The sequence below is a fragment of the Cyprinus carpio genome, chromosome A3 (genome assembly GCF_018340385.1).
Source record: "Cyprinus carpio isolate SPL01 chromosome A3, ASM1834038v1, whole genome shotgun sequence".
Classification (NCBI taxonomy): Eukaryota; Metazoa; Chordata; class Actinopteri; order Cypriniformes; family Cyprinidae; genus Cyprinus; species Cyprinus carpio.
This window is the reverse complement of record NC_056574.1, coordinates 15,808,663-15,834,295: the sequence shown is the minus strand read 5'-3', so window position 1 is coordinate 15,834,295 and position 25,633 is coordinate 15,808,663. Positions and strand designations below refer to the sequence as shown.

At 38.7% G+C, this 25,633-nt stretch overlaps 1 protein-coding gene across 3 annotated transcripts; it reads right to left on the bottom strand.

The window, feature by feature from the left end:
* Positions 1-636: 636 nt before the first annotated feature.
* Positions 637-20,870, bottom strand: LOC109078599 (ubiquitin carboxyl-terminal hydrolase 31-like). 3 transcript variants are annotated; one of them, XM_042720609.1, is made up of 17 exons: positions 19,155-20,870; positions 17,551-17,688; positions 13,887-13,981; positions 13,710-13,802; positions 11,205-11,340; positions 10,785-10,932; positions 9,836-10,010; positions 9,576-9,687; positions 9,362-9,456; positions 8,935-9,012; positions 7,931-8,060; positions 7,085-7,205; positions 6,614-6,838; positions 6,343-6,501; positions 5,248-5,400; positions 5,032-5,070; positions 637-4,947 (listed from the first exon to the last, which is right to left on the bottom strand). In XM_042720609.1, exons 1-17 carry the CDS (start codon positions 19,680-19,682, stop codon positions 3,461-3,463), a joined length of 3,912 nt encoding a protein of 1,303 aa, XP_042576543.1. In that variant the 5' UTR covers positions 19,683-20,870; the 3' UTR covers positions 637-3,460. The 3 variants fall into 3 exon arrangements, with proteins under 3 accessions (XP_042576543.1, XP_042576550.1, XP_042576555.1); XM_042720616.1 differs by having other exon boundaries at positions 637-4,944; positions 6,614-6,840; positions 7,087-7,205; XM_042720621.1 differs by lacking the exon at positions 5,032-5,070 and having other exon boundaries at positions 6,614-6,840; positions 7,087-7,205; positions 19,155-20,865.
* Positions 20,871-25,633: the final 4,763 nt, after the last annotated feature.

The window sequence follows — 25,633 nt, the reverse complement described above, 5'->3', positions numbered from 1 at the left end:
CACTATTCAAGCAATCACACAGAACAAACACAAGCTTTTCTCAGATGGAGAGTGTACAAATTTGAAAATGCACCTGCCATGCGAAAGATTTAAAACTTTGGCGCTGTCGCACTAATTTGTTGTGAATTTGACACATTAAGCGCATTTGGATCAGCTTTTGTCTGGTCTGTTTACATTCTCTTAAAGGAATAATTCATCTAAAAATGTAAATTCTGTCATTATTCACCCTCATGTCAAACTTATACGACTTTCTTTTATGTTCCACAGAAGAAAGAAGGTATTTTGAGGAATGTTGGTAAATAAACAGTTTTGGTTACTAATAACAAAAATACAATGGAAGTCGACAGGAGGCAAAATTGTTTGGTTGCCAACCAACATTCTTCAAAATATCTTCTTGTGTTCTACAGACAAATGAGTGTCATACAGGTTTGAAATGACATGGGGACCTCCAAAACGGTGTAGAATTGCCTGTTTTGTACTAATCTGAAATCTTCAGTATCGCTGCTTATTTTTAAAAGCATGGTGGAAAGCCCCATCTTGTGGTCAACATTAGATATTACAGTGCTTGTGGCAAAGAAACATTCAACCCCCAGTGAAGCAAATAAAATACATCAAAACAATTATTTCGAGGACAAATTTGAGGTTAGACCTCTAATTCAAGTCTATTTTTTAATCATAATTCAACCGCCAACTTACATTAGGGAGACAATGTTATGAATACAAATGATTTTTCAAAGAAATGCATTCTTTAAAATAATAAAAAACAAACATTTGGAAAAAAAGTGCATACACAAAACATACAAATAAATTAACAAAAAGCATTTGACACAGTCTCATGCAACCAAACATTTACATGGTTTTCGCTTTTTCTAACTAAATATCATTTTCCTCTTTTGGGTGACCTTGACTTATGGTCATACATTAAAATGACAGCCCAGTTATAATCCCACCAAAGCAGGTACCAGTTCATGAACAATACATGAAAACTGCTCTGGGTCGTGAGAAATCATTCAAGTCCAGTGTGTAAACCACGCACGCATATTATACCATGAGACTGATACAGCTTCAATATAATGATAAGATCATCTGTCCTATCCAAACACTTGATAAGACCATGTCATATTAGCCATTGAGCCACTGAAAGCATCCCATATGCAATAAGACTAAGAGAGGGTAATTGCATCTGGCAGAAAGATATTCTCTGAATTCACGGTCCAAGAACTTCACATCCTAAAACATGGAATGACGTGAAAGTGTGACAAAGTGAATGTAGTGTTCAGTGTTTCAGCATTGCAAGCGATGCAGGAATTGTGTGCACTGATTGAATGCTGACGGTAAAGTTACATAGCTGATATAAGATACGACATTCCCTACATACTACATGTGAAAGCATGACCAGACCACATCACGCCAGCGAAATGTGAAAAACCAAAACAGGCTGTGACTATAAAAATATAAAAACTAAATTCATCACATGGAAACAGGGAGGTCTTACCCTAAAGAACAGCTTATGAATTAAAATAATAGTTTTAATAAAAAGATAGTTTATAAAAGGAAAATAGCATGAAAATACAATGCCAATTGCTCATTTTGGAATACATATGATTAAAGCTAATAATTTATGTTTTCATATCACAATGTTCAAAAAAATTTAAGTTGGAAAAGTGTGCAAAAAAAGCAATAAAATGCAAACAATTCATGCTCCGTTTTCTTTCAAATAAAACAAAAAATAAATTCAGACATTAACAACAAGACTCTTGTTTAGCAACAGTCACTTGCATAGTTAAGTGCATGCATTAATATTATCATGCAACACTGCTTTTTTACAAATACTTTTTCAGTGCACACACAATATGGGTCTGTCGCAAACAAACAAACAAACAAACAAAAAGTAGTGTGCTACACATTAGGTTCATTGCTAAAGTATCTATTTTAAGATAAAGTGTGCTGAAAAAGAGGGTTTTCTCAGACCGAAAAGCAGCATGAAAATGAGAACGGTTCAACAGTGGCATCAGCGGCGTTTGGATTAACGTTTTAATTACAGGGCAGCAAGCTGAACAGCGGCCAACATAATGACACTGTTATGCAAATGTAACAATAATGACTTGCTTAACCCTACACTTCTCCTGTCGTACATAACATTTTGACTCAGTCCAAATGAACTTGTCTAAGCGAAATCGAGAATGAATGAAAATATATTTAGGTGAACTCCATGGGGTTGACAAGCATGCAAAACAAACAAAGGCCTTTCTGCAGAACAATTTCAATTGGATATTAAATCAAAAACTCTTAGCCAAAAAAAAAAACCTATATATATACTGTAGGTTTTTTGTTGTTGTTGTTTTTTACCACTATTGCATATGTACAGTATTGGTATTTAAAATAATTTGTTTCCGAAATGGCAACATTAAGTTCAGCATGTTTCCCAAATACAGAAGGCCATATCTGTTCTCCTAAAGTGTTAAAAACTATTGCACTGGTTGTCCACAGATAAATATGGGAGATAAAAACGCACAAGGGTTCATCCCCAGATCGAAGCAAGCCAAACGAAAACAGTTCATATATGTTGGCATTGAATTTGGCGGGCATGAAATGGTTCAAGTATGATTATGTGGCTATCAAACTTTCATTATAAAAACAAAGATATACAAAACAAATTCATGCAGGGCTTACACTGCCTCCATTAATATCCAGATAAGGAGATCACACAGCGTTTTGCTGGAATAAACTAAATAGAGTGAGTTTAAAGATTGTCCTCCACTAATATACCATTTGAAAGATCCCATTCATACAGCAACAATTCAGCTATCGGCCTGCAGTGTCATTGTTGCGCACATTTCTGAGGGCAGTTATGCTACTGGGACACTTGTAACTGCTCTGGAGTAGAAAAGAAAAAAAGTTGGGGTAGGAGAGCAGGCTTCGAGAAGTACCAAAGAGATTGTTCTCTGCAAAACCCCATTAAATCTACAGTCGCAAATTCAGTCAGGTTTCGTGATGTAACTCTTCTCAATCTTTATACTGTATCAGTGCCAGGGCAACACTGGACTGTAAATAGCACCAAGTGTAGATATGGAGTGAATTGGTACAGTACTCCGAGGAATATCGCAAGAATCTAATTTCATCATAAGTGACTTGTCCAAATAAAAAGGAACAGTACCAAGTTAAAAAGTATTGTACATATCCATTACATCTAAGCCTTATTCGAGGGAGAAAAAATATTTACAAAGTGCTAAGTTAAAACATTCCTATTTAGAGTTGTGAACAGTAGTAGATTCATATACCATACCTTGCCAGAGGCAACGATTTGGCTCCATGGCAGGAGAGAAAGGCGCTTTCTGATAATTTACATATTTTCTTTGAGAAAAGTAAAATACAGGTATATACTATATACTTTATATTCTTCTTAGGCACATCAAAAAATAGCTGCATTACAGAAAATAATGGAAATGCTATTAAAATTTCATTGAGGCGTCTGTGTTGCCCGTGCAGAGGATTGCATGCTGGAAGAAAGCTTTTTAGAGGATGAGATCTTTTCAAGAGGTCTCTTCCCATTGATGGGAGACTGAAGACTAGCCTCAGAATTGGAAGACTTGGACTTGCCTACTGGTAAGAGAGAGCGTTTGTTAGGGGTGGAGGTCTTCGAGGACTCTTTCTCATCAGTGGCAGCCCTGCAGGAGCGCGGCTCCGGTGAGACCTGCAGGGAAGAGTTTCCAGAGCCTTCGCCCTCGTCAGCATCGAGTTTCCACTGGCTGCTGGACTTGGCAGTCCTCTCGACAGCCTTCTTGGCGAGAATCGTGGTCTTGCCTAGATCGGCCGACCGACGAGTCTCTTTCTGCCGAAGCGCGCTCTTGAAAAACGAGAGTCCCTTGTCCTCGGATTTGCTGCTGCGGCGGAGGTCTCTCGAGGAAATGCTTGGGGAGCGCAGGCTGGTGATTGAGGAACTACTACTAGAGCTTCTCACTGGCCTCCTTGCCTCGGCAGTTTTAGGTTGGGATGTTTGCGAAGTGGCACTGACTCTAGACTTCTCTGCCAGGGGACTGGTGTGCGCCAAGTCCTTGCTGGAGCCTCTTTCCACCAGCTTCTTCTTGCCAGACACAGAGTTCCTCTCAGCCACAGAGGAGCTCTTTTTGGATGTGGGCGAGGGAGAGGCAGAGGATTGGGGTGTGGAAGTAAGGGATGGTTTCCCCTTTGTGCCTCCAGACACTGGAGACTCCTGTGCCTGCAAAGACTCTTTCCTTTTGGAGGGCGTTCCTGAAGGGGTACCCTTAGTACTCTTGGGAGAATTGCTCTTCTCTTTTAGATTGGTCGCTTTGCTGCCCTTCACTTGAGGGCTGGAAGACACTTGGGAGGATGGAGACTTGGTTACAGAAGAGGTGCTCTGGCGCTTCTTCGAGGGCTTCTCTTGGTCCCCCTTGGTCTTGGTGGAGCTCTTCTTGCTGGCGGATCCTTCTGCTTTCTTCTCCGACATGGAGCTCTTACGCTTCTGCTCTTTGGAGAGTGCTCCAAGAGCATTCTGGTCCACAGCATTAATTTGGTTGTTGTTGTCGACGGGCTCACCTTTAGAGCTCTTCCTGTCAGACTGCGTCGGAGCTCTGCAATAGGCCTCGTCTAGGATCCGTTTCCCACTGCCGTCATCACTACCGTTACCCTCCATCATGGCCAGCGGGGCCTTACTGCTGGACTGACGCTCATGTCTGCTGTAGCTGCCGAAGCAAGACGTGGACACTTTGTCGTCACAAGTTTCTCCTATTCTCTCGAGAGGAGGGGAGGAGCGCGAGTCCAAAGAGAATCGCGAGGGCGAGTTGGATCGCATTTGTAGTTTCTGTGACAGGGACCAGGAAGGTTTCATCCCATTTTCACTGAAAGCCAGAGGGCTGGTAACCGACGATCTGGAGGACAAGCTCTGCCGCTGAATGCTTCTCACGAAGGGTCGCGTTGAAAATCCTCCTACAAAAAGAACAGAGAGATTTAAACTAATGTGCTGATACTGGACTGAATGAAAAGAGCATTGGCATGCAGTTTTGTCTTAACTGAGCAAGGCGGGAGATCCTGTGTTAGTAAGCGCTAAGGCTACAAGAGAGAGAAGACATAATAAAGAAAGGCAAGTGTAAAACACTGGCACAACACACAGAATAAGAGGACACAAGGAAGATGAGGGCAAAATATGGTACTACTTAGCTTCTAAAGATTTACATATTAGACACCAGAAAGATGAACATCCATGTTAGAGGCATAACAGTTCCTCACCATCGTCTTCACTGCGATCACCGGGAAACTCCACTGACTCTGCCAAAGAGATCAGGGATGTGCGTCTTGAGGAGGCTCCAGAGGCCAGGCTGGGCGGCCTGCTGCCCTGAAGCCGGTTAACCCAGTGTTCACATAAAGATGAGCTGGTTGAGCCTGAGACAATTACACAAATCTGAAATAAGGATCTTCATTTATAGGAACATGTTCTGCACTGTTGTAGAAGAGTGTTCGCCAAAAAAAAAAAACTTTAATTTTGTCCACTCTTTGTCCCTTAGTATTAAATGGGATTTTTGATACAGTAGTCCTCATATTCTGATTGGTTAATCTATAGACTAATCACTGTTGATCACCAGTGTTGCTGAATATGAAGATGTTAATTTGTTAAAGTTGTTGGTCATATGGCAGTTACTGCCTTACAACACATTACTTTTTGCTCCCCAAACAAATTTAGCTGATTTCATTGGTCAACTGCATCATGAAAAATCATGAATGGATGTGATCACGACAAACAGTAATGCTACCTAACAGTATGTGCTACCAAAGCTATACTAAGGTTAAGGTTTAGGTTAGTTTGTTTAGTTTCTTACATGGGTAATCAGAACAGTGATTGACATGACCACTGAAATCTTTAAAATTGGCTGCATAACAGGGTCTTAACCGGTTTGGGGGGGGTGGGGGAATTACATTAAAATCAGGCCCATAATTAAATTTTTGGTTCCACAGCGTGGAAAGAAAAGTGAGAAAATTTCATTTTGGGGTGAATTATTTCTATAATGTGCTCAAAACTGATTAAGATCCCATTTTTCCTAGTCTCCAGAAATGAGCTGGAGGCCCTTCAATGCTAGATATGTCTAGACAGCACATCAAACTAGACAGTACATCAAACTCTTTTATTATTTTAATTCTCCAGAATGGCAATGGGCTCTACTAAAGTCTCATCAAAGAGTGTCACACTAATATGAAGCAGTTTCATTGGGCTGGAAAAAGAGGGTCAATTGGTTCAGACGCCAGCACCTTCACAAGCCTTCTAAATGAAAAAGACAAATGAGTTAGCAAACTGTGTCAACCAAAAACTCAATAAGGAACAAGAGTCACCTGCAACAGAGCTGTTTGCCGACCACGAGGGAATAGTTGTCCTCCTTTGATAGAACAGAATGTATGCAGTTTGCTGACAGACATCCTCGTCAGCTACAGGCTGAACCTCACTGTCATCAAAGCAATACCACTGCCCATCAATGGAGTTCTTACAGTATGCTGTTAGGAGTTAAAAGACAGGGACTGAAAGGACTGGAATCTCAAATCCATCATTCAAGAAGGTAATAACATTTGGAAGTAAATCCAAGCTCTTAGTGCTCTAATGTGTCACCTGTGTAATGCCCTCTGTGCATGTTGCCATGATGGTTACACACAGCATAGAGGTCATAAAGGTAGTCGTCTGGGTTACGGCCAAGCCCGTAAGGTCTTCTCCATGGTGACCAGTGGGAGGGTAAGCTCCAGCTGCTCTGGCTTCTCTTCACCACATGAGGAGCCATATCCATGCCAATCAAAGGAAATCGCACCATGTTTTGCATCTTAACCCTCCTGTCTCCTTCCGAAGACACAAGGTGCACACATTAGTAAGCAGGCAGTCATTTACACACATTACACACTTTCATCTGAAAAACAGTGAACACACAACTCTCCAGTTAAACCTTCAAAACAGTCAAAGGATCGTCCCCCTAGTGGGGATCCAACTTTGTTACCAACCAAGCTTTCACCACAGGCCACTCTACCGCATATTTGCACTACTTGCTGAGAGCACCATTTGCACAGGTGATGTGATTTGATTAGAACAGCACCTGTCTAAACCTCTTGAGGTGCAGTATGAGAACATCCGGCAGGGTCCACAGGCTGAGTTTGATCCGCCCTTGTTGCAGTTGCCTGCAATGGGGGCAGCGCCAGGCATCATCTGGGGCCAACTGGAAGGCATACAGGAAGCAGACATAAACAACATCAGTCAGAGAGGTTTTGCATTTACAAATCTGGCTGTTTCTTCATTTTCCTTAAAGCACAGCCAGTTCCAAACCCTTCCTTAGCTGGCCGAGGCTGGCTCTTGCTAACCACAGTGTATATTTATACGATGTGTGGACCCATTCCATGGTTAAAGATGTGTTCACAAAAAAATTAGCAATTTTAAAACAGCACTGACAGCAGAAATAACCTTGGCATATGTGCCCACAAAGGCAGCTATGGAAAAGTGGAAATTAAAGAAATTAAAGGAGTATGAGGGCTCTTTTAAAGGGATAGCTCACCCAACAAATCAAAGTTCTATCATCATTTACTCACTCTCATGTCATTCAAAACCTGCATGAATTTCTTTTTTTCCATGAACACAGGAGGAGAATGTCTGAGCTGCTCTTTTCCATACAAAGAAAGTGAATGGGGGCTGTCAAACTCCAAAGACAGCATAAAAACATCATAAACTGCTTATTGTGCGAGGAAGAGACAGACATTTAAGTCGTTATTCACTGAAAATCTTGTTTGACAGCCTTGATCCTCTTTCATTTTTATTTTATGGGGTTCAACAAAAGTCAGTCAGTCATACAGGCTTGGAAAGACATGACAGTGAGTACATGACAGAGTTTTCCCTTTTAGGTAAATGGATCCTTTATGTGGATAAAACTGTATTATGCTGGACTTTTACCTGCTCCTCTTTGGTGTAGAGCTGGAAGCACTGAGCGAGGGTGCAGGCCTGCGGCTGATGGTGCTGCTCTCTGTGCAGATACACACTCTCAGCGTCAGGGATGTACTCTTCCTCAGTGTGTCCAAACAAGCTGTGGGAATCAGAACATACACTGGAAACAACTCTCTAACCAGACCAATCAAGCATTTCTGCTATCCTCTACTGTGACTTCAACACAATATTTTTTTAATCTCTGCAAGATATTTTCTCTAACAGTCTGCCAGAGAATGTTTAATACATACACACGTGGTCAAGAAACCCCTTTGACGCTTAAAGTGTAGAACTTCAGAAAATAATTTAAATGACCCTTCTTTTCTAACTTTACTGAAATTTCTTGCCCTGAAATTTATTACATTTTATTGAAATTTAACTTACCAGACAACCTACAGGCAGTATACGGTGGCCAGATAAAAAGCTTATTGCATTAAACATACAAACAATAAAGTAAACCAAGTAGCAATCTAAAAGCCTTATTTATTTATTTAATTTTTAATGCAGGGGTTCCCAAACTTTTCTTTTAGCTAAACCCATTTGACCTAAAATCAAAGTACCCCTGAGATTTTAATATAATATTTCCATAATTTAACAATACACTTGCATGTTCACAGTTAATGGTCACATGACAAGAGAAACAAATACAATTTTATCTTTTTAAATAAGCATTTTTATAATATATATATATATATAAAATTATTATTATTAAAAATGTCTTTATTTTAATTTTGTATTTAATCATTTCATTTAATGATCTAATTATTAACGTTTCACCTACTCATTAACTCCCTGCAGTTCACTTGCAAAGGGGTTTTCAATTCCCAGTTTGGAAGACTCTTATCTAACGTAATGATGTTCAGCTATTTTTTAGTGTGGTTTAATTGCCCAAATGTTATTTTGGGGCCACTACCAAAATCAAAACAAAACAAAAACTATAGACAAGTTATTAATTGTGGCTTAGTTTTACTTACTATTCCTTGGTCTCTTTGTCCCACTCCACTACAATCTTAACATGAGGAGGTCCTCCTGGCCCACAGGATTTATATGCTCTAAAAAGGAAAGATTGAGAAAAGACAAGTTTGCCAAGAAAATCCTTTTAACAGATCAAAATGAAGAATCAAGCTTTGTTGTATTTTGTTCGATTACATTTGTTAAATTCAATGATCACAATCAGATAAACGTTTCATCTACACTCATTAATTCATCTAGCGTAATATAAAAGTCTTGTGTAGTTAATAATGCTGCTGTAATAAAAGTACTGACTATTTGCTTGCCTGTGGAAGAACTGTCTATGCGAACTAACTGTAAAACAATATACATGTCTAAATCAGCCAGTAGGACACCTGAAATTTAAGTTCACACAATATGCTCTGAACAAAGTGGTCGTGCATCACAAACCTTTCCACAGTGGGGTGACATAGTGGCTGCTCCTCCTGTGGCAACAGATATGTGATCCCAACCACTCCAACCACACGCAGACTAAAGGGTCCAACCTAAAATAACAAATCCTCTTTATTACAAGTGCAAGTAACAAAAGTCATAATTCTACTGACATAAGAAAAAAGATGCATTTTAAGACCTTTGTTTAACAGCAAGTAGAGGTTTCACTGACCTGAATGTAAACCCCTGGCCTTAGCAGGTGACGCATTTTCTCTAGAATTTCTTTCTGTAACACATCCCATGTCACAGTGCGCTCTAGATATAGTACAAATGGAAGACCGAACCTGCAACGAACAAAAAGTACATTGATTTTCCACTTTGTGCTACATTACTGTCTTATATTGTGTACAACAAGACCACAACATTTTCTCCATGTAAGACATCAAGTTAAAAATAACTTGTGTTAGCATGTCGGAAAGACAATAATTTTACCTCCGCCCTTGATGGCCAGTGCAGGCTCTGTTACAAATCAGCAGAATCATTTTCTCACATCCAGTGTTTTTGTTAGGAGATACTGGATTCATTGCTCCCTGCATGAAAGACGGTGTTCGGCTGCTCTCCACTCCGTATTTCACATTGTTCTGATTCAGATTAGCAAGGAGGCTCCCTGGAAATGGTTAAAAATGTTACTTGCACCACTAAAAACAACAAAACATTTAGAAATAGTATCAAGATTCATTTCAAACTCTCCAATCTACTTTTATGATGATCCTAAGCTAAGCTAGGTTTAGTTTCTATGTTTTGAAAGACAAATGACTATCTTTAGTTCCATTTCTAATATTACGATAAATGCTGATTGCTTATAATTAGTATTACTTGATAAACATCCAGTTTTTCTTAAGCCCAAAGTATACTTCGGTTTTCACATGTACGCCAGGATTTTGCACACAGTTGCGTAAAAACTGTCATCAGCACAGCCCGATTTTTCTAACCGAATATACTCTGTACACTCAGCTCGCATATGTGACTTGAGTTTTTTCTTTTTTGCACTAATTAGTTGGTCCAAAAGGGGGCAACACTGGCCCGGCCAAAAAAAAAAAAAAGTCAGAAAATAAACAAATGAAACAACAACAACAACAAACTACTGGAGATGTAACAACAATAGACGCCTACCTTGATGAGCAGGTAAAGAGATACCTGCAACTCAAGTTTAAACAAGTACAAAGACATTTTTATTGGTCAAATTTTGGAGAGAAATGGCACAGACCAACACTGGACAAAAATCAAACTTTCTAGTGCACATGTGTTGACCCCCTGTGTTTGCATGTTATCAAATGGAGAGTACTATGAAAGCAGAAGTGTTTGGTTGTGCGCTAAGCGTTCGCGTCTAAACTGATGTATACTTTGAGCTATAACCAAAGTGCAATGCATGAAAGAGTACCTCTTTTAGAGCGAATGTTTTCTAATCTAAAAGTCTCAGGAGTTTCAAAAGCAAAGATTGAGTCACTTTCTTGAATGATATCAAGATCGTCGTCATCGTCACAAAAGGAGCGGTGGAAACCGTCGTAATACATTTCAGTCAGGACAAACTGCACAGACATAAGAGAGACGGATGGTCAGAAGTGGTTTACACTTAACATCTCGGTAAAACAAGGCAAACAAACAGGAAACGGCTTTGGTTGATGACGTCATGTGGAAAGACGAACGAACAAACAGCAATCCACCCTCAGTGTCCACACTTCAGTATTAACGGATAATCAATATTGTATTCAGAGAAACAGTAAAGATCTTTATACAAACATTGGAATTCGATGAAAAATAACATCTCAGTGCTGTGCAAAAAAACCTGTGGAATCTGTACCTGGTCTGGTGGGATCTTGGTCTCACGTGACACGGCCTCTCTCAGTCTGGACACAGTGCTGTTGAGTGGTACGGCCACACCAATCCTCATGCAGTGAGAGTACTTGCCTTGATAAACCACGGTCACATACAGAGGCCTGCGGGATGGCAAGTGATACAACTATTTAATGCAAAGAAACTTCATAGAGACAGTCGCCCTGGAGCAAACAAGTGCACAATAATGAAAGTTAATGCATCACTACATGCAAACCTACAGACTTGTTGTTGTCTTTATGGTCTCATTGAGGCTTGAACATTTTGGTAGAATAGACATTCAATGAAGGGACAGAAATCTCAGGTTGCAATAAAAATATCTTCATTTGTGTTCCACAGATGAAAGAAAGTCATATGCGTTTGGAATGACATGAGAGTGAGTACATGATGCCAATTTTCATTTTTGGTTAAACTATCCCTTTCAAGACTAATGCTAAAAGAACTACATTCATGCACAAAAACATCTTCTGTAATTCAGGTGTGGATCAAATAAATAAATAAAGAACAACAACAAAAAAATTGAAATCCAAGCTGATATAATGTAACACATTACTTAAGGTCCTTTTATTACATTCAGCAGCCTATAAGGATTAAAAGCATTTAGAATTGCTTTAATGATGCTGGATCACCTCTCTAAATGCATTAGGAAGCAAACTCATCTCTAAAGAGGAAAAGCTGTGTGCAGTGGCCCCGAAGGCGAAGCCAACTAAATCAACAACTCTTCATCAATATCTGCCCACGTGAAGTGGCATATCAGGAAAGTGTAGGGGATAAATGGCCTATGAAATAATACACAGAGATAACAGCACTTGCTAAACATGGATAAACAGAATTAAGGAGAGGGCAAATGAAATCTACTCCCACAGACTGTGACGACCAAGGCAACTACTGTATCGCTTAAGTCGCACATCGCTGAACTTCCAGACTAAATTTCCTCTTTTTTGGATCGGTCATTCTTCATGCTGGCAGAGGATGAGCTCCAAATCTAGTCTTTCTCTGCGTTAATGTTTTTTCAGAGCTTAGAGATGCCGACAGTGCAGAAAGCCACAACGGGAGGACGGGTCAAAACACCCCCGAGTCTTCTTTATGATGTAGAACTTCTTGGATTAGGGATGATATGAAGGCACCGGCAGGGTTTTACTCAATAATGATGTGGAAGTGAAACCTGCCCAGCTATTCTTCTCTCCCAGGGACTATTATTCACTGGTTCATCATCTCTCATGCTATAATATGAGGGGCAGGTGTGCTGCAATTCACTGTCTGTCTTCTAATAGCACGGCTTCTTTAAACATTAATGTGTACTAATAGATTCAGCATCTTAAAAATGCCTCTGGATTTTTAGTTTTTGTATTTTTAATATTTCCATTAAAATTCCTGTTTTAAGTCTTAATATATTTTCGTCAGTTTTAGTAATTTTAGTGCTTCACCTTAAACTTATTTGTTTTTAGTTTGTATCTAGTATTTATATTACATTTTATTTCAATTTCTATTCACGCAAGTATTCATAAAACACTATTTTACAGTACATGGAACTAACTTCACAGGAATAACAACTGTAACTTTACTATCCACCTATAAAAGTAGTCATGTCTCAAACGGACTACAACTAAATCAAATTACAAACATTTTTATTTTTGTCTGTACAAGTCCTGCCATAAGTGTCAAAAATTAGATTCAGACTTCCTTTTTTTTAACCTTTAAGGTATGGGCTCTGTAAGGTATTTCTTTTTTTGAAAAAAAAAAAATAAAAAAAAATATTATATATATTATATATATATATATATATATATATATATATATATATATATATATATATATATATATATATATATATATATATATATATATATTTTATTCAGCAAGGATGCATTAAATTGGTCAAAAGGGACAATAAAGACATTTATAATGTATGTAATGTAATGCAAAAGATTTCTATTATAAATAAATGCTATAATTTTGAACTTTCTATACATTAAAGATTACAGGGGGAAAAATGTATCACTGTTTCCACAAAAATATTAAGCAGCACAAATGTTTTCAACATTAATAATAAGAAATGTTTCTTGAGCACCAAATCGTCACCCGAATAAACTAATCAATGTCTTCTGAACTACTAGAAAGCTACAGGCAGCTAAACTCTGCAGGACAGTGGCCCTCCAGGGCCGAAGTTGACAGCCATGAGTTAAATAAAGCCTATATTTGCATCCAAATATAAGGTGAAAGTCCATAGCAGAATAAATTAACAACATCATTCCAACAGTCAGAAATTGAACACTTCATCTAAACTCAGCAGAGGTGACCGAGCGTATTTCTTTATATTCATCCAACCCCTGATAATCAGTCACATTATTAATACAGACATGACAGCTGATCAATCTGCCTTTATGTCTACATCTACAGATGAAGCATGGTGCTGTCATCAAAACACACAGAAAGGAAATTAAATGGGGGTCTCTCTGACATCAGTACTTACCGTGTGTGAGGTAATGGAATTGGGAGGGAGATGCAAAGAAAAGGATCAAAAGTGTTGCTCTGTTTCTGACAGTGCGGACAGGTAAGTGAGGATCTGATCAACAGAGACCACAGTGAGCAATTTCAACTGAGACAAACAGTTTAATACAGCCAACAGACAGACATCAGTGATCATTACCTGTACTGAGCTTGAAACAGCTCTTGGACAAACGAGCCAGCTGATAGAGGTGGTGAAGGACCCTCTAACGCTCCATCGTCTTCCTCAATAGGAGGCTATAGTGACAAACATGAGAATGTTAGGTGCTATTTAACAATACTATTACCAGTAACACAACACAACCCAGCAGAAGGTCAACTATTAAATATGCATGATAGATTTGCATTTCACATAACAAACACTTACCACACTAATATAAAAAAAATATATATATAAAATGCGTCATGTACAGGCAGTTAAAGTTCAAGCCAAGTACATAAAGCAGGGCCACAATCATATAATAATTAATATAAAACTTATGAAAACATGATCACCACAAGCCGTGTCAAAATAAACTCTCCAAGTATTACAAACCATATATATTTTACAATTTAAAAATTTGTAATGGAGTTGAAAAGATCTTCATTTTTAAATAGATGCTGTTCTTTTTAAATTTAATCCTGAAAAAAAGTGCATCACTGTTTCCACAAAAACATTCATCAGCACAACTGTTTTCAACATTGATAATAATAAGAAATTGAGCAGAAAGAAGAAAAATGACAGCGCACGCTGACGGCAGGGCAGGAGCTGCAGGTGTAAATGCTGCCAAATTTAAACTTAAAAACTGATCACTTTGATTTCAAAACTAGAGTAAATCAATGGCAAAATTCTCCCCATAGGACACAGAAAATTATTGTTATTGGCTATACTGCTATCCTTTTGTTTCTATCATTGCGCTGCTGCTGGGAAACAAACATACATCAGCGGTGGACAGACACACAAGTTGTTGTTGCTACCTTTGATTTATGCAGCCAATTCACTTCTTTCAACGTGATCTTAAACGACGGAAAAGTGACTCTTCCAACAAAGCACTTATGATCTATCGAGAGAAGAACGATCAATAATTTAGCCATTACTCTTCTTCTGGCGAGTGACGTTCATCAAAATCCAGGACCTAATTTTTTTATAAAGATGACGCACGGCCTTTTGGAGTTAACTGACTACAAGGTACTTTCAAACTGTGTGCACACAATGAGACAAAGGATTTTCAGCTGTTTAAAACAGCAAATCATGAGAAACTTTTATGGGATTCGCGTTTAAAAAGCCAAAAGGATTACTTATGGGACATTTAAACATCAGAAGCGTTGCCTCAAAAACTGAACAACTGGAACAGCTACTTACAAATTTGCTTTGCTTGTCAGAAACATCACCAAACACTGCATATCTGGTCCCGGGATATAAAGTCTTCAGAAAGGATCGAAAATTTGGAAAAGGTGTTGGACTGCTTATTTACATGAAGGACTGCATTAAACGTAAGGAAATTGAATTCAATACTTTAGTGGAAATAGAATATATTGCTGTAACAATTGTTTTATCTCCATGTACGACATTTACTGTAGTGGGCATATATAGACCTCCTTCATCAAATAGTATTTTCTATGATCATCTGAGAAATCTTTTGAAGGGGTTTGATCGAAATAAAGAGTTAATTTTGGTTGGAGACTTTAATATAAATTGGAATGAGAAGTCAAATAGGAAAAAGCTTCAGGAGATAGTAAGTCATTTTGACCTAGTACATTTAATCAGGGGCCCTACTAGAATCACCTCATCATCTGAAACTCAAATTGATTTAATATTTAGCAACAAACCATAAAGAATAACTAAGTCAATAAATTTATTGAGATGGTTATTAGTTCATAATCTTATATTAGTGGTAAGAAAATGAACAAAACACAGGTTTTTATATCAACAAGAAAAGGAAAATGTGCTAAATATTATACCAAAAAGACTTTTTTATTTTTATATAATATCCTGAACAAAAACCATTATTTTATTTTAATGACATAGGCTACGCGGAGCTAAACTCAAGACAAGACTTATGAAAGATAAAATATGTTAATAAATAAATACACGATTGTGATAGAGAATAAGAAGCTAATGTCTGATTTCTTCAAGCGATCGTATTTACCATGTTTACTATGGTAACATTAGCGTGCATAGTCTTTTGCATCGCTTATAAATATTTCTGCCTTGTATGGTGATTATAATCCACATCGGATCAAGATATTTCAAACACTCGCTGCTGACTGAAAGTGAGTTTTGAGCTCAACTTATTTTAAAAAGTTTTTAATGCTGGTGTTAGCTGTTAGCTTTATGAAATGATCCGCAGTGCTGACGCTCTCCAGACGCGGAGAAAATCCACCTTTGTTCATAACCACTCCTCTAGCCCCAGCTGGCCCGCTTTGGCCCAAGGTTTTCGTCGGTCCTAAAAACCCGGGCCGTTGGCCACGAGGAAGCACCAACGAGGCACGATCAAGCCCCGGAAGTGACAGTGGAAACATGACTGGCCCTGGCACGCACTAGCACGCCCGCTTTTGGCCCGACAGTGGAAACATGGCTATTGACTTGGATTTGTAATTTAATGTAGCATGATGTGATATAGTTTATGTGTTATATGTATTGTATTGTTTGTCATACAACATCCTGCCCAGGGACTGCAGATGCCAATTAGCTTTATAGCTAACTCTGGCACAACACTGTTGTTGTGAGTTGTCCCTGTACAAATGAACAAAATTTTTTTTTTTTTTTTTTTTTAAATCAGCCTATTAGAATGATTTCTGAAGGATCATGTGACACTGAAAGGCTGGAGTAATGATGCTGAAAAATTCAGCTTAGCATCACAGAAATAAATTACATTCTAAATTATATTCAAATAAAAAAAAGAGGTTATTTTAAATTAGAATATTTCTCAATATTACTGCTTTTACTGTATTTTTGATCAAATAAATACCTCCTAAATGAGAAAAAAATGTCTCAAAAAACAATAACACTTGTGTATCTGCTGCTAAACCATCCAGAATGCTGTGATTTAAACACTATCTACACAATCTAAGCGCACAGAAGAACTGTTGTGAGTAAAGGTTTATATGATTATGCTGCACCATAAGGGTAGAGCTTGAGTCAATAAATAAAAGCCCTATATTATGCCAAGACACTGTAAGTGATTAATAATTTGAGAGACTGGCGTTCTTCTATAAGGTTAAGATTCCAGCTAAGCATCTGGCTCTTCAGAGCAGTGCTGTCAGTCAGCCTGGTGCGTTTGGCACAAACTCCAGGAAACCACAACATACATCTAAATTAATCGGACAAGCTGAATGACCTCATGCGAGCATGCAAGTGGTTGACCCTGATCCAGACACCACAGGCTGTAAAAAGAAACCGAACAAGCCCTCTTCCCGAACAGACCATAGGATGTGATTTAACGTCCCATGCATTTGATAAAGGGGAGAATTTAAGTTCCCTAAACTTGTGTCCTGATCTTTGTCAGACTGATGTCTGATGTGAGACTCCTAGCTGCCATCCCTGGCCTGAATGGCTCTATAAATCCAGCCAAGTTTGGCTCTTCTCCTGTTCTGCTATTTAAACGATTGAAATCCCAAACTTTTATGGAGCTGCTGATTAAAAAAACCAAAAAGACATCCTGTGCAACCTCTGTAAACAGCTAGAGTGGTTAACAGTCTCCTAATTCATCTGACATAGAGAGATGAATGTACTGTATGGCACCCTTTGACCAAACAGCCATGCAACAACAAAACATTCGGTCATTAAACCCAACTTAATCAGTTCACTAAGATATCAGCCATACCTTTATAGAGCCTCTGATGTTAGGGTGTACAAGATGATTGAGGTCTTCATGGACACGGTCGAGCAGCCAGAGAAGGAACTCCTGAGCATCATGTTGGGCATTTCCTCGGTACTGCAGGGCACTCTTAGCCACAGCATTCTACCACAACACACACAAAGAGTATCAGTCAAATTTTGAACAGTAAGACACGAATGTTTCCAATCTTCAGAAGCAAGATCAGATATAGAAAACTTCTATTCAGTGTTGACAACTGTGCTTTTTAGGGATTTACTTTAATTTGTTTTTAACCATATAAAGCCTACTGTATCATATTTGATACATGATTCACTAAGGTCTTAAAGTATCAACATGGTCAATATTTTGCTGAAGAACCATTGTACATAATCTATTACATGCTTTCTGTCCTTTCATAATCCTTCATACTTATTTAAGCAAGAAAATAAGGCCTTTTGCTATTATTGTATTGTCCACCTTCGGGTTGTGTCTTTTTGCTGTGAAATCGTTAACGGTTTTTATGAAGTTAATAACTACATTCAGGATGAACATTTACTTGACAGAAGAAACTTAGGCTTACTTAATTATCCATAAAAAAAATAATTAAATTGTAAGTATCAAATATGCTCCAGCTTTTGAGTAATGTTTATTTCTACATTTCTCAGTCATAAATGCTTTGCATTACATTATATCTTTCCCCTGCACTTTGATCATACTACAGAGCTCTGGTCATAAAATTAAGCCTTACTAAGAGAAATATAGTGATACCTGATATTGATATGCATTTTATGTAAGTAGTCTGCTATATTGTTATAAAGATCCCACTGATTTACAAGAAGAATTCCATCTTACTTTTTGGCCATATAAATAACATCTGCAACAATTAGCTTTTTTTAAATGTTATTTTATTTTAGCTCAGTTTGAGGCTCAAAATTATTTTTTTCTGAAGTATGAGCTTCATATTTTATAATACTAAATATGCCACAAAAGACTGATGTATAAAATATATAAATAATTTTACATTTTTTTTTAGATTTTGTCTTACATTTCAATAAACCAATCTATTTAAAAAAAAAAAAAAAAAAAAAAAAAGTCTTTTTTTTTTTGTTCCTCTTCTGTTTTCGGTCTCGGTTAATATACCACTGGATAAAACTCATGATGCTCTACCAGCACTTTTACAGTATTTACACTTAAACCATAAAGCTGACTAGTAACCAACAAAATGTCATCGTTTGTGTGTTCGAGACGCTTCCACGAATTACTTATTTCGAAAAGTATGCTTCCAAGTAGTTGTTCAAAACTCAAAACCAGTAATTTCCCGTGAATATATCTCGGCGAATTATCAGAGTGACATGTCCGATTCTCAGTTAATTGAATCAGTTTGAACGAATCAGTTCAACTCGTGAATGACTTTCACGAAGCGGTTAAAATGATTCACTGAAAAGATCCGACTCAGAAGAGTCGACATGCCTAGGTGTCATAGAGACGGGTGCAAATTCTCAGGACTGATTTCAGTCAGATATTCTTTTTTCACGCGTGGTTACAGCAGACAGGTAAAATATTCCCAGGCGTGCCCGACGACGTCACAAGACCCCTCCGCGTGAACTTACTTTGAAGTCTCGGCTGTGCTGCGGCGTGTACTCAAAGGTCCACAGGGCTCGGACCAGTCCCGACAGCTGCTCTGTCACCTCTCCTCCGTCCTGACTGCCCTTTCTCTGCACGACCCCGTTCGTCTTGGGTTTCTCGTCGTCCGTCTGGTCACCTCGGTACTGCTCCAGCGCCAAATACTCCGCGAACAGCTCCGTGTTGCTCAGGCACTGCAGAATAGCGTTCATGAAACACGTATTGCCGTGGTTTTTCAAACCGGCCACTCCGGGGATTTTGTCCCCGGGAAGAAACCCCCCGCAGTCGCTGTCGTCCGACGCGACGGACCCCTTGCCTTCGTTCTTTAAGGCTGTGAACCCCCCATCGTCCTTGTCGCCCTCGGGCGCGTGCAGCTCCGAGCCGAAATGAGAGAGCGTGGAGAGGGTCTTCAGAAATCTGTTCATGAAACTCCCCACGGAGCGCACCGAGCCCCGGCGGAAGAGCTTCTTGCTGAAGCCGGACTTCTTCTCTTTACCCGAAGCTTTGCTGGACATGTTTGGAGTGTTTAGGGCATCCCCTCTTCCCAGCGATAATCTAGCTACAATTGCCAGCCGAGGCTAAACGAATGCAAACCCTGGCTGCTTATTTAGAGCAACTCAAGATCTGGCATGTTCCCTTCGCAAATCACGGAGAGCTAGCTAGCCGGAGGCAGTGCCTCTATTATCCAAGCGTTTGCTTCAGTGACACAGCCTGAATATGCCTTGAGAAAATGCATTGTGAAATGCGCACGCCTGCCACTTTTTCAGATATTAAAACTTGTTATGTCAAGTTGGCAGTAACCTGGCAGCCGGTTATTAACTAGCAGCTGGTTGTCCGCCATCTACTCGCTCCGCATCTAGTTCATACTGTATTATACGCTCACTGGCCCCTCTAGCTAAAAACAAACCGTTATGGTTTGCATGCTGTCTAATCCGGTGAAGCGGTTTCTTCTAGCTAACACAGGGGCTAGCTAGGCCTGCACGGGCTAACCGTTTGCCATGTCAATGAAATAACGGGCAAAAGTGGATTTCTACCGGAGATCGTGTCCAGCACCAGCATCAAAGTCAAATGCGCTCGACTGCCGCGCGTGATCAAACGCTGTAGGCATGCAGATCACTGTCATAATACGGGACAGTGCTTAGCTCGCGATGCTAGTGCGCTAGCCGATTCTTCACGCATAATTGAGCGATGCACTGCAACTCCACCCAGGCAATGACGCTCCGCTCCGACCGCTAAATATTATGCATACGCGCTCAGACTGGACGCGCAGACGAGATACTTCAGCTTGTCTATTCGGATTTCACATCCAACAGTCTCGGCACAGACTGCTATCCCGCGCGAGCCCGATGCTACAGCGGCAGATGCGCGCGACCGAGCGAGAGTTCGGCGTGCATCACGAATCCCATACGGTTTCGCGTGTTCTCGTCGACTCGACAGTTTGCTCCTCGACCGGCCAGTCGGAAGGTGTCTTGTGGATTCCGATGGTGGTAGTGGCGTATCGGTGGGCCGTCTCGTCCTCGAGCGCTTTTCTAAAATCACTGACACTGCAGGGCTGCCAGGGTTGCCAGGTTTTTACAATAAAACCTGCCCAGTTGTTACTCTGGGAGGAAAATACACGTTTTTGGCGAGTGTCCTTTGTAAAATTCGCATTCCAAGGTCTAAATATCACGTTATTGGGGTCGTCTCAACCCGCGGAAACAGTGTTAAAGTAACCCAATTCATGCGGGAAAACCGCGGACCTGGCAACACTGAGGGCGGCGGTGCGCCGTGACGTGACAGCCCAGCAGCAGTCTCGTTCAGGTAGTTTCTAGTAGCTACTGTAGTGTGTAGAGGTGTTCATGGATTAGCGGTGTCCTTAACCTTTAGCGAGTCATAGTACTTTGAGTAGTGCACGACAATAACACAAAAGTGTTTTAAAACAGTTTACGAAGCGGTTTTGTACAGCCACAGCCCCAAGTAGCCCTTCGTCGAACTAGAAATGTGTTTCTTTCACAACTTTCATCCATTCTGAATGGGGCAAGACGGTGGAGAAGACTGTGGACATTAAATATGAAGACTTGTCTTGTCCAGCAGTGCACAGTATCTAGAATGTGAGAGGAAAATGTTTCTGAGGCGGTCACGGCACAGAAACCTGTTTTAGATTAATTTGAAAATCTTGTCAAACAGGATTTTAACCCAACTGATTTCTATGCTTTGGGAAGTGACCTACTTAGTGGTTTTGCATAGCCAGTTTACCCCACACATATTTTCATATTTGTTTAATTATTTATTAATAAAAGGGTACTGGATTATTCATACTATTCATACTAAAGCATTATGCTTTTGTTCACGCTCTTCAACAAGACACAGGTGTGTGTGTATATATAATATATATACACACACAGAGTATATATATACACACGCACACACACACATATCCACACATACAGTGTGTGTATATAATTAAGAATATATAATTAGATTATCTGTCTGTAACATGTAGATTGTTGATATTTGGATTTAAGTAAATATTTATATACTTTTTTTAAAACTATATCCATATTTATTTATGGAATTTATTGTACAAGTAGCCTACATGTAGAAGAGTACTGGATGTGAACCATCAGGCATTGGTTTTGGCCTGCCACCACAGCTTGATCCAGTTGTTACACATTCAAGGTCGTTTGACTGAGGTCTGGTGTAACATGAGAGCAGCATCTCTATCTGGCAGAGAGCTCTCTGCTCTTCCCCTGTAGCCCATCCATTCTGCATAACACTCCATCTACACACAAAACTGTTCTCTTCTGCATGGAAATAAAAAATAGCTGGGATGCTCAATATAGGACACATATTAAAAATGCATGACCTTTAATGACTGTTCATTTATATCTTTATTGCTTTTTTCCCTGTGGATTGTGATAATTCTGTGGATTCTCAAAGCACTGCGTGATGTTCATCATCTGAGATTAAAAGAAGAAAATGACTCCTTTATTTCAAAGGCAAGTCATTTATCACCTTTTCATGTGAGCGACAAGATAAATGACTAGTTTTCATAAAAAAAAAGACATATATGTTACATCAGCACATTCAGAATGCTATCTCATGAGGGAAAACAATCTCTTTGAAAGCTTTCTTTGCCAACAAAAGCTCTGTTTTTCTTACATACCTGGCTTTGAATCAGGCTAAGATGCAACAGGGCTGTCCTGTTTGGGCAAATTCTCTTTAATAATGCTTAGCTGTTGTGCTGCTCCCCAATAAATGTGTCACTTCTGACGTTTTGGCCAATAGAAATCTGAGCTTGGTGCAGGCTGTATGGAGGGATTGGCTGGCTTGTTGCTAAGAGTCAAAGTGCAGTAACTCATCAGAGGGACAGGGCATTCACACACTGCTGAACAGAGCATGCACCCCGTTAGGCAAAGACACATACACAAAGCAGAAAAGCATGTCGCAGCTTGTTGAAATATCATGGGAAATTGCACAAGTGCACCTGCACAAAGCTCCCTGGATGTGCATGAGCCGAATGTTTTGTGCAGTCAAAAACACACAAAAAGACACGTTTGTTCAAGAGAAACTAATCAGTTCGGGACAAAGTCATGAGAAATGAGAGCGTTAGATAAAGTTTAAAAGCACTGAATTTGGCATTGTTGTTATGATGCATGATGTGATTATATTATTAAAACAAAATAATAATAATAAAAAAAAAAATCAAAATAGCTTTTTCTTTGGAAAGTGCATACATTCAAGAATAAAAAAAATGTTGTATATGCATACAATTTAAAATAAAGTTTTCTATTTGAATATATTTTAAAATGTAATTTATTCCTGTGACGCAAAGCTGAATTTTCAGCATCATTACTCCAGTCTTCAGTGTCGCATGATCTTCAGAAATCATTCTAATATGATGATTTGCTGCTCAAGAAACATTTCTTATAATCATCTGTTGAAATTATGTTTTTGATGCTTAATATTTTTGTGGAAACCATAATACACATTTAAAGGTTTGGGATAAAAAAATTATGAATTAATATTTTTATTTAGCAAGGAGGCAGTAAGTCCAGGACACTTCTGAAAAAGAGGATAATAGAAAGTGTATTTTCCTGGATAAATTAAGAATAGAAATTAATCTTAAATTGAAATAATATTTAAATTATTATTTATTCAAATAGAAAATATTTAAAATTGAAATAATATTTAAAAATATCACTTTTCTTACTGTAATTTTGATCAAATAAATGCAGCCTTGGTGAGAATAAGAGACAAAAACTTCAAAACTTCATAATCCAAACCTTTGGGTGGTTGTGGCAATATAAAACCTTTTTTATGCTTTATAATTTAAAATGTATAACTGCTTTCAGATTTTCATTTTTTTTAATCATCATTATCGTTTGGCCTTGGCAAAAAGAAAAAAACTGAAAACACCGTTCCAACTCTAAAATACCTTATAATGCCCTCTGCTGTTGTAGTTTCGTCACTACAGTAAAGACACTTAAGTTCTACATTTCTGTGTTGTATGCATTCAAGCCTAGGTTAAAATGACAGAAAGGATGTATATCAGTATATTTCAAAAAGAAAGAAAAAAATAAAAACACTGTTTCTCAGTTCAAAAATGTTTATTTAGTTTGACCAGGTTCTAGCATTACCATCATATACATTTTCCCCAGTCGTAACTTGCAATTACATATATAATATACTATGTGAATACACAAATTGTAAGCATAAAAAAAAAAAAAATACAAATACAAAAACGTTATAGGATAAGTATAGGAACCTCAGTGACAAAGTGGAGCAAAAGACATCTCAGTCTGCATTTGCCCGTTTTCAAAATACATTTTGCAGATTGCACGCTTTAAATGGAGAAATAAAAAAATCTGAGGTGTGACACCTGCCTCAGAAAACAACAACCAAAAAAAAAACCTCACCAGGGCCCATCAGAAATGAGTATATGCAAGCGGGCAACTGATATGTAGACCACGGCTGCTGACATAAGTCCAGCAGACATAAAGGAGATGTGAGATCGGTGCATCAGTGTGCGCATCCTACTTTCTGGGAAGATCTGGGAAGCAGAGCGTGTGCGTATATATATATATATATATATATATATATATATATATATAAAAAAAATTAGGGCTACAGCACCCTGCACAGTGATGACCATCACTCTCCAGTAAGCGATGGGCATTTTCAGTGCGCTGTCTGGACGCCATGCGATCTGGAGCCTCGTAGGCCATAACAGAGGCATGTTTCACCACAAGACACTGACTCAGTGAGCAAGCAACTTAACACTCCACCGATAAGAATCCAAACCTCCTCTCTAGCTGCTAAGACACAAGGTTGACGTTAACTAACTAGGTAACTGAGAGGAAATGTAAACATACAGGTCTTGAAACCAAACTAGAATGTGGTGTCACATAGTCAAGGTAAGTAAACGTGTAGTATTATCGTTTATAAAACACTAGCCATGTAAACTTCGCCTTGATCAGGCAATATTAAGAGATCAGATGAATCTCTGCAAAAAATTATAGCTTGTATTCCACTAGTAAAAGCCCTTTGTGTGTGTGTGTGTGTGTGTGTGTGAGAGAGAGGATTAGGAAAAATAGCATGCACTGAATATGATGCTCTTTAGTCTATATACACAATGTCAAATAGATATGCTTGTAGCCTAGCAAAGTGATGTGTTATTTCCCTGACCACAATTCCAAATGAAATTCAGAACTTGTGTAGGTTCATTAAAGGCAACATTGTCAAAATGTTTTTAAATAAACTACAGGATTATGTATATTTGGAAACAACTTTTAAAAAAGTCGAGCTGAAGCAAATCAAAAACTGCAGTGTTAAACTGTGGATGTTAATTTGTCACTCTTTTAGAAGTGCCCATTCAGTCTCAATCTCTTACCAAAGTGTGAACAAAATAAGCCCTACGTCGTCACTAATTAACAGTCGCTGTCATGTAAATAAAGCATTGTTCTAATCAGACCGAATGCCTTCGTGTCTTCGCCTTAATTCTTCAATTAAACCAAATCTAGCTCTGTCTCAAAGTCATCGCGTTTCATTTGTCAACAGTGTTAGGTGTTTTTCACCCCCCAAAAAGTTACAAATAGTTCCAGTTTATCCAAAATCCCAGTGGAATAAATGTGGGGATGGAAGACAACATTTTTCTGTTCTGTTTTAAACCAACTCAAGGCAGCAACAGTAAAACCTCACAAACCGTGAGGAAACTCTGAGGCAAACTGTTACAGGTGTTCTTTCACCCTCCTGGTATAAAAACTAACACTATGAAAGTCAAATAATATTAATAATAATAATAAAATAAATAAAATCAAAATCTCAACACGCTAAATCAAAAATCCTTGCTATAAAAATCCACCGTCCCTTACAAGTCAATGTTATATATAAGCCACCTTAATAATGTAATCTCAATCAAAAAATACTTCTTTTTTTTTGACTCCACTCTCTTAATTAAAATTTTAAATTAGGTTTAACTTTCTGG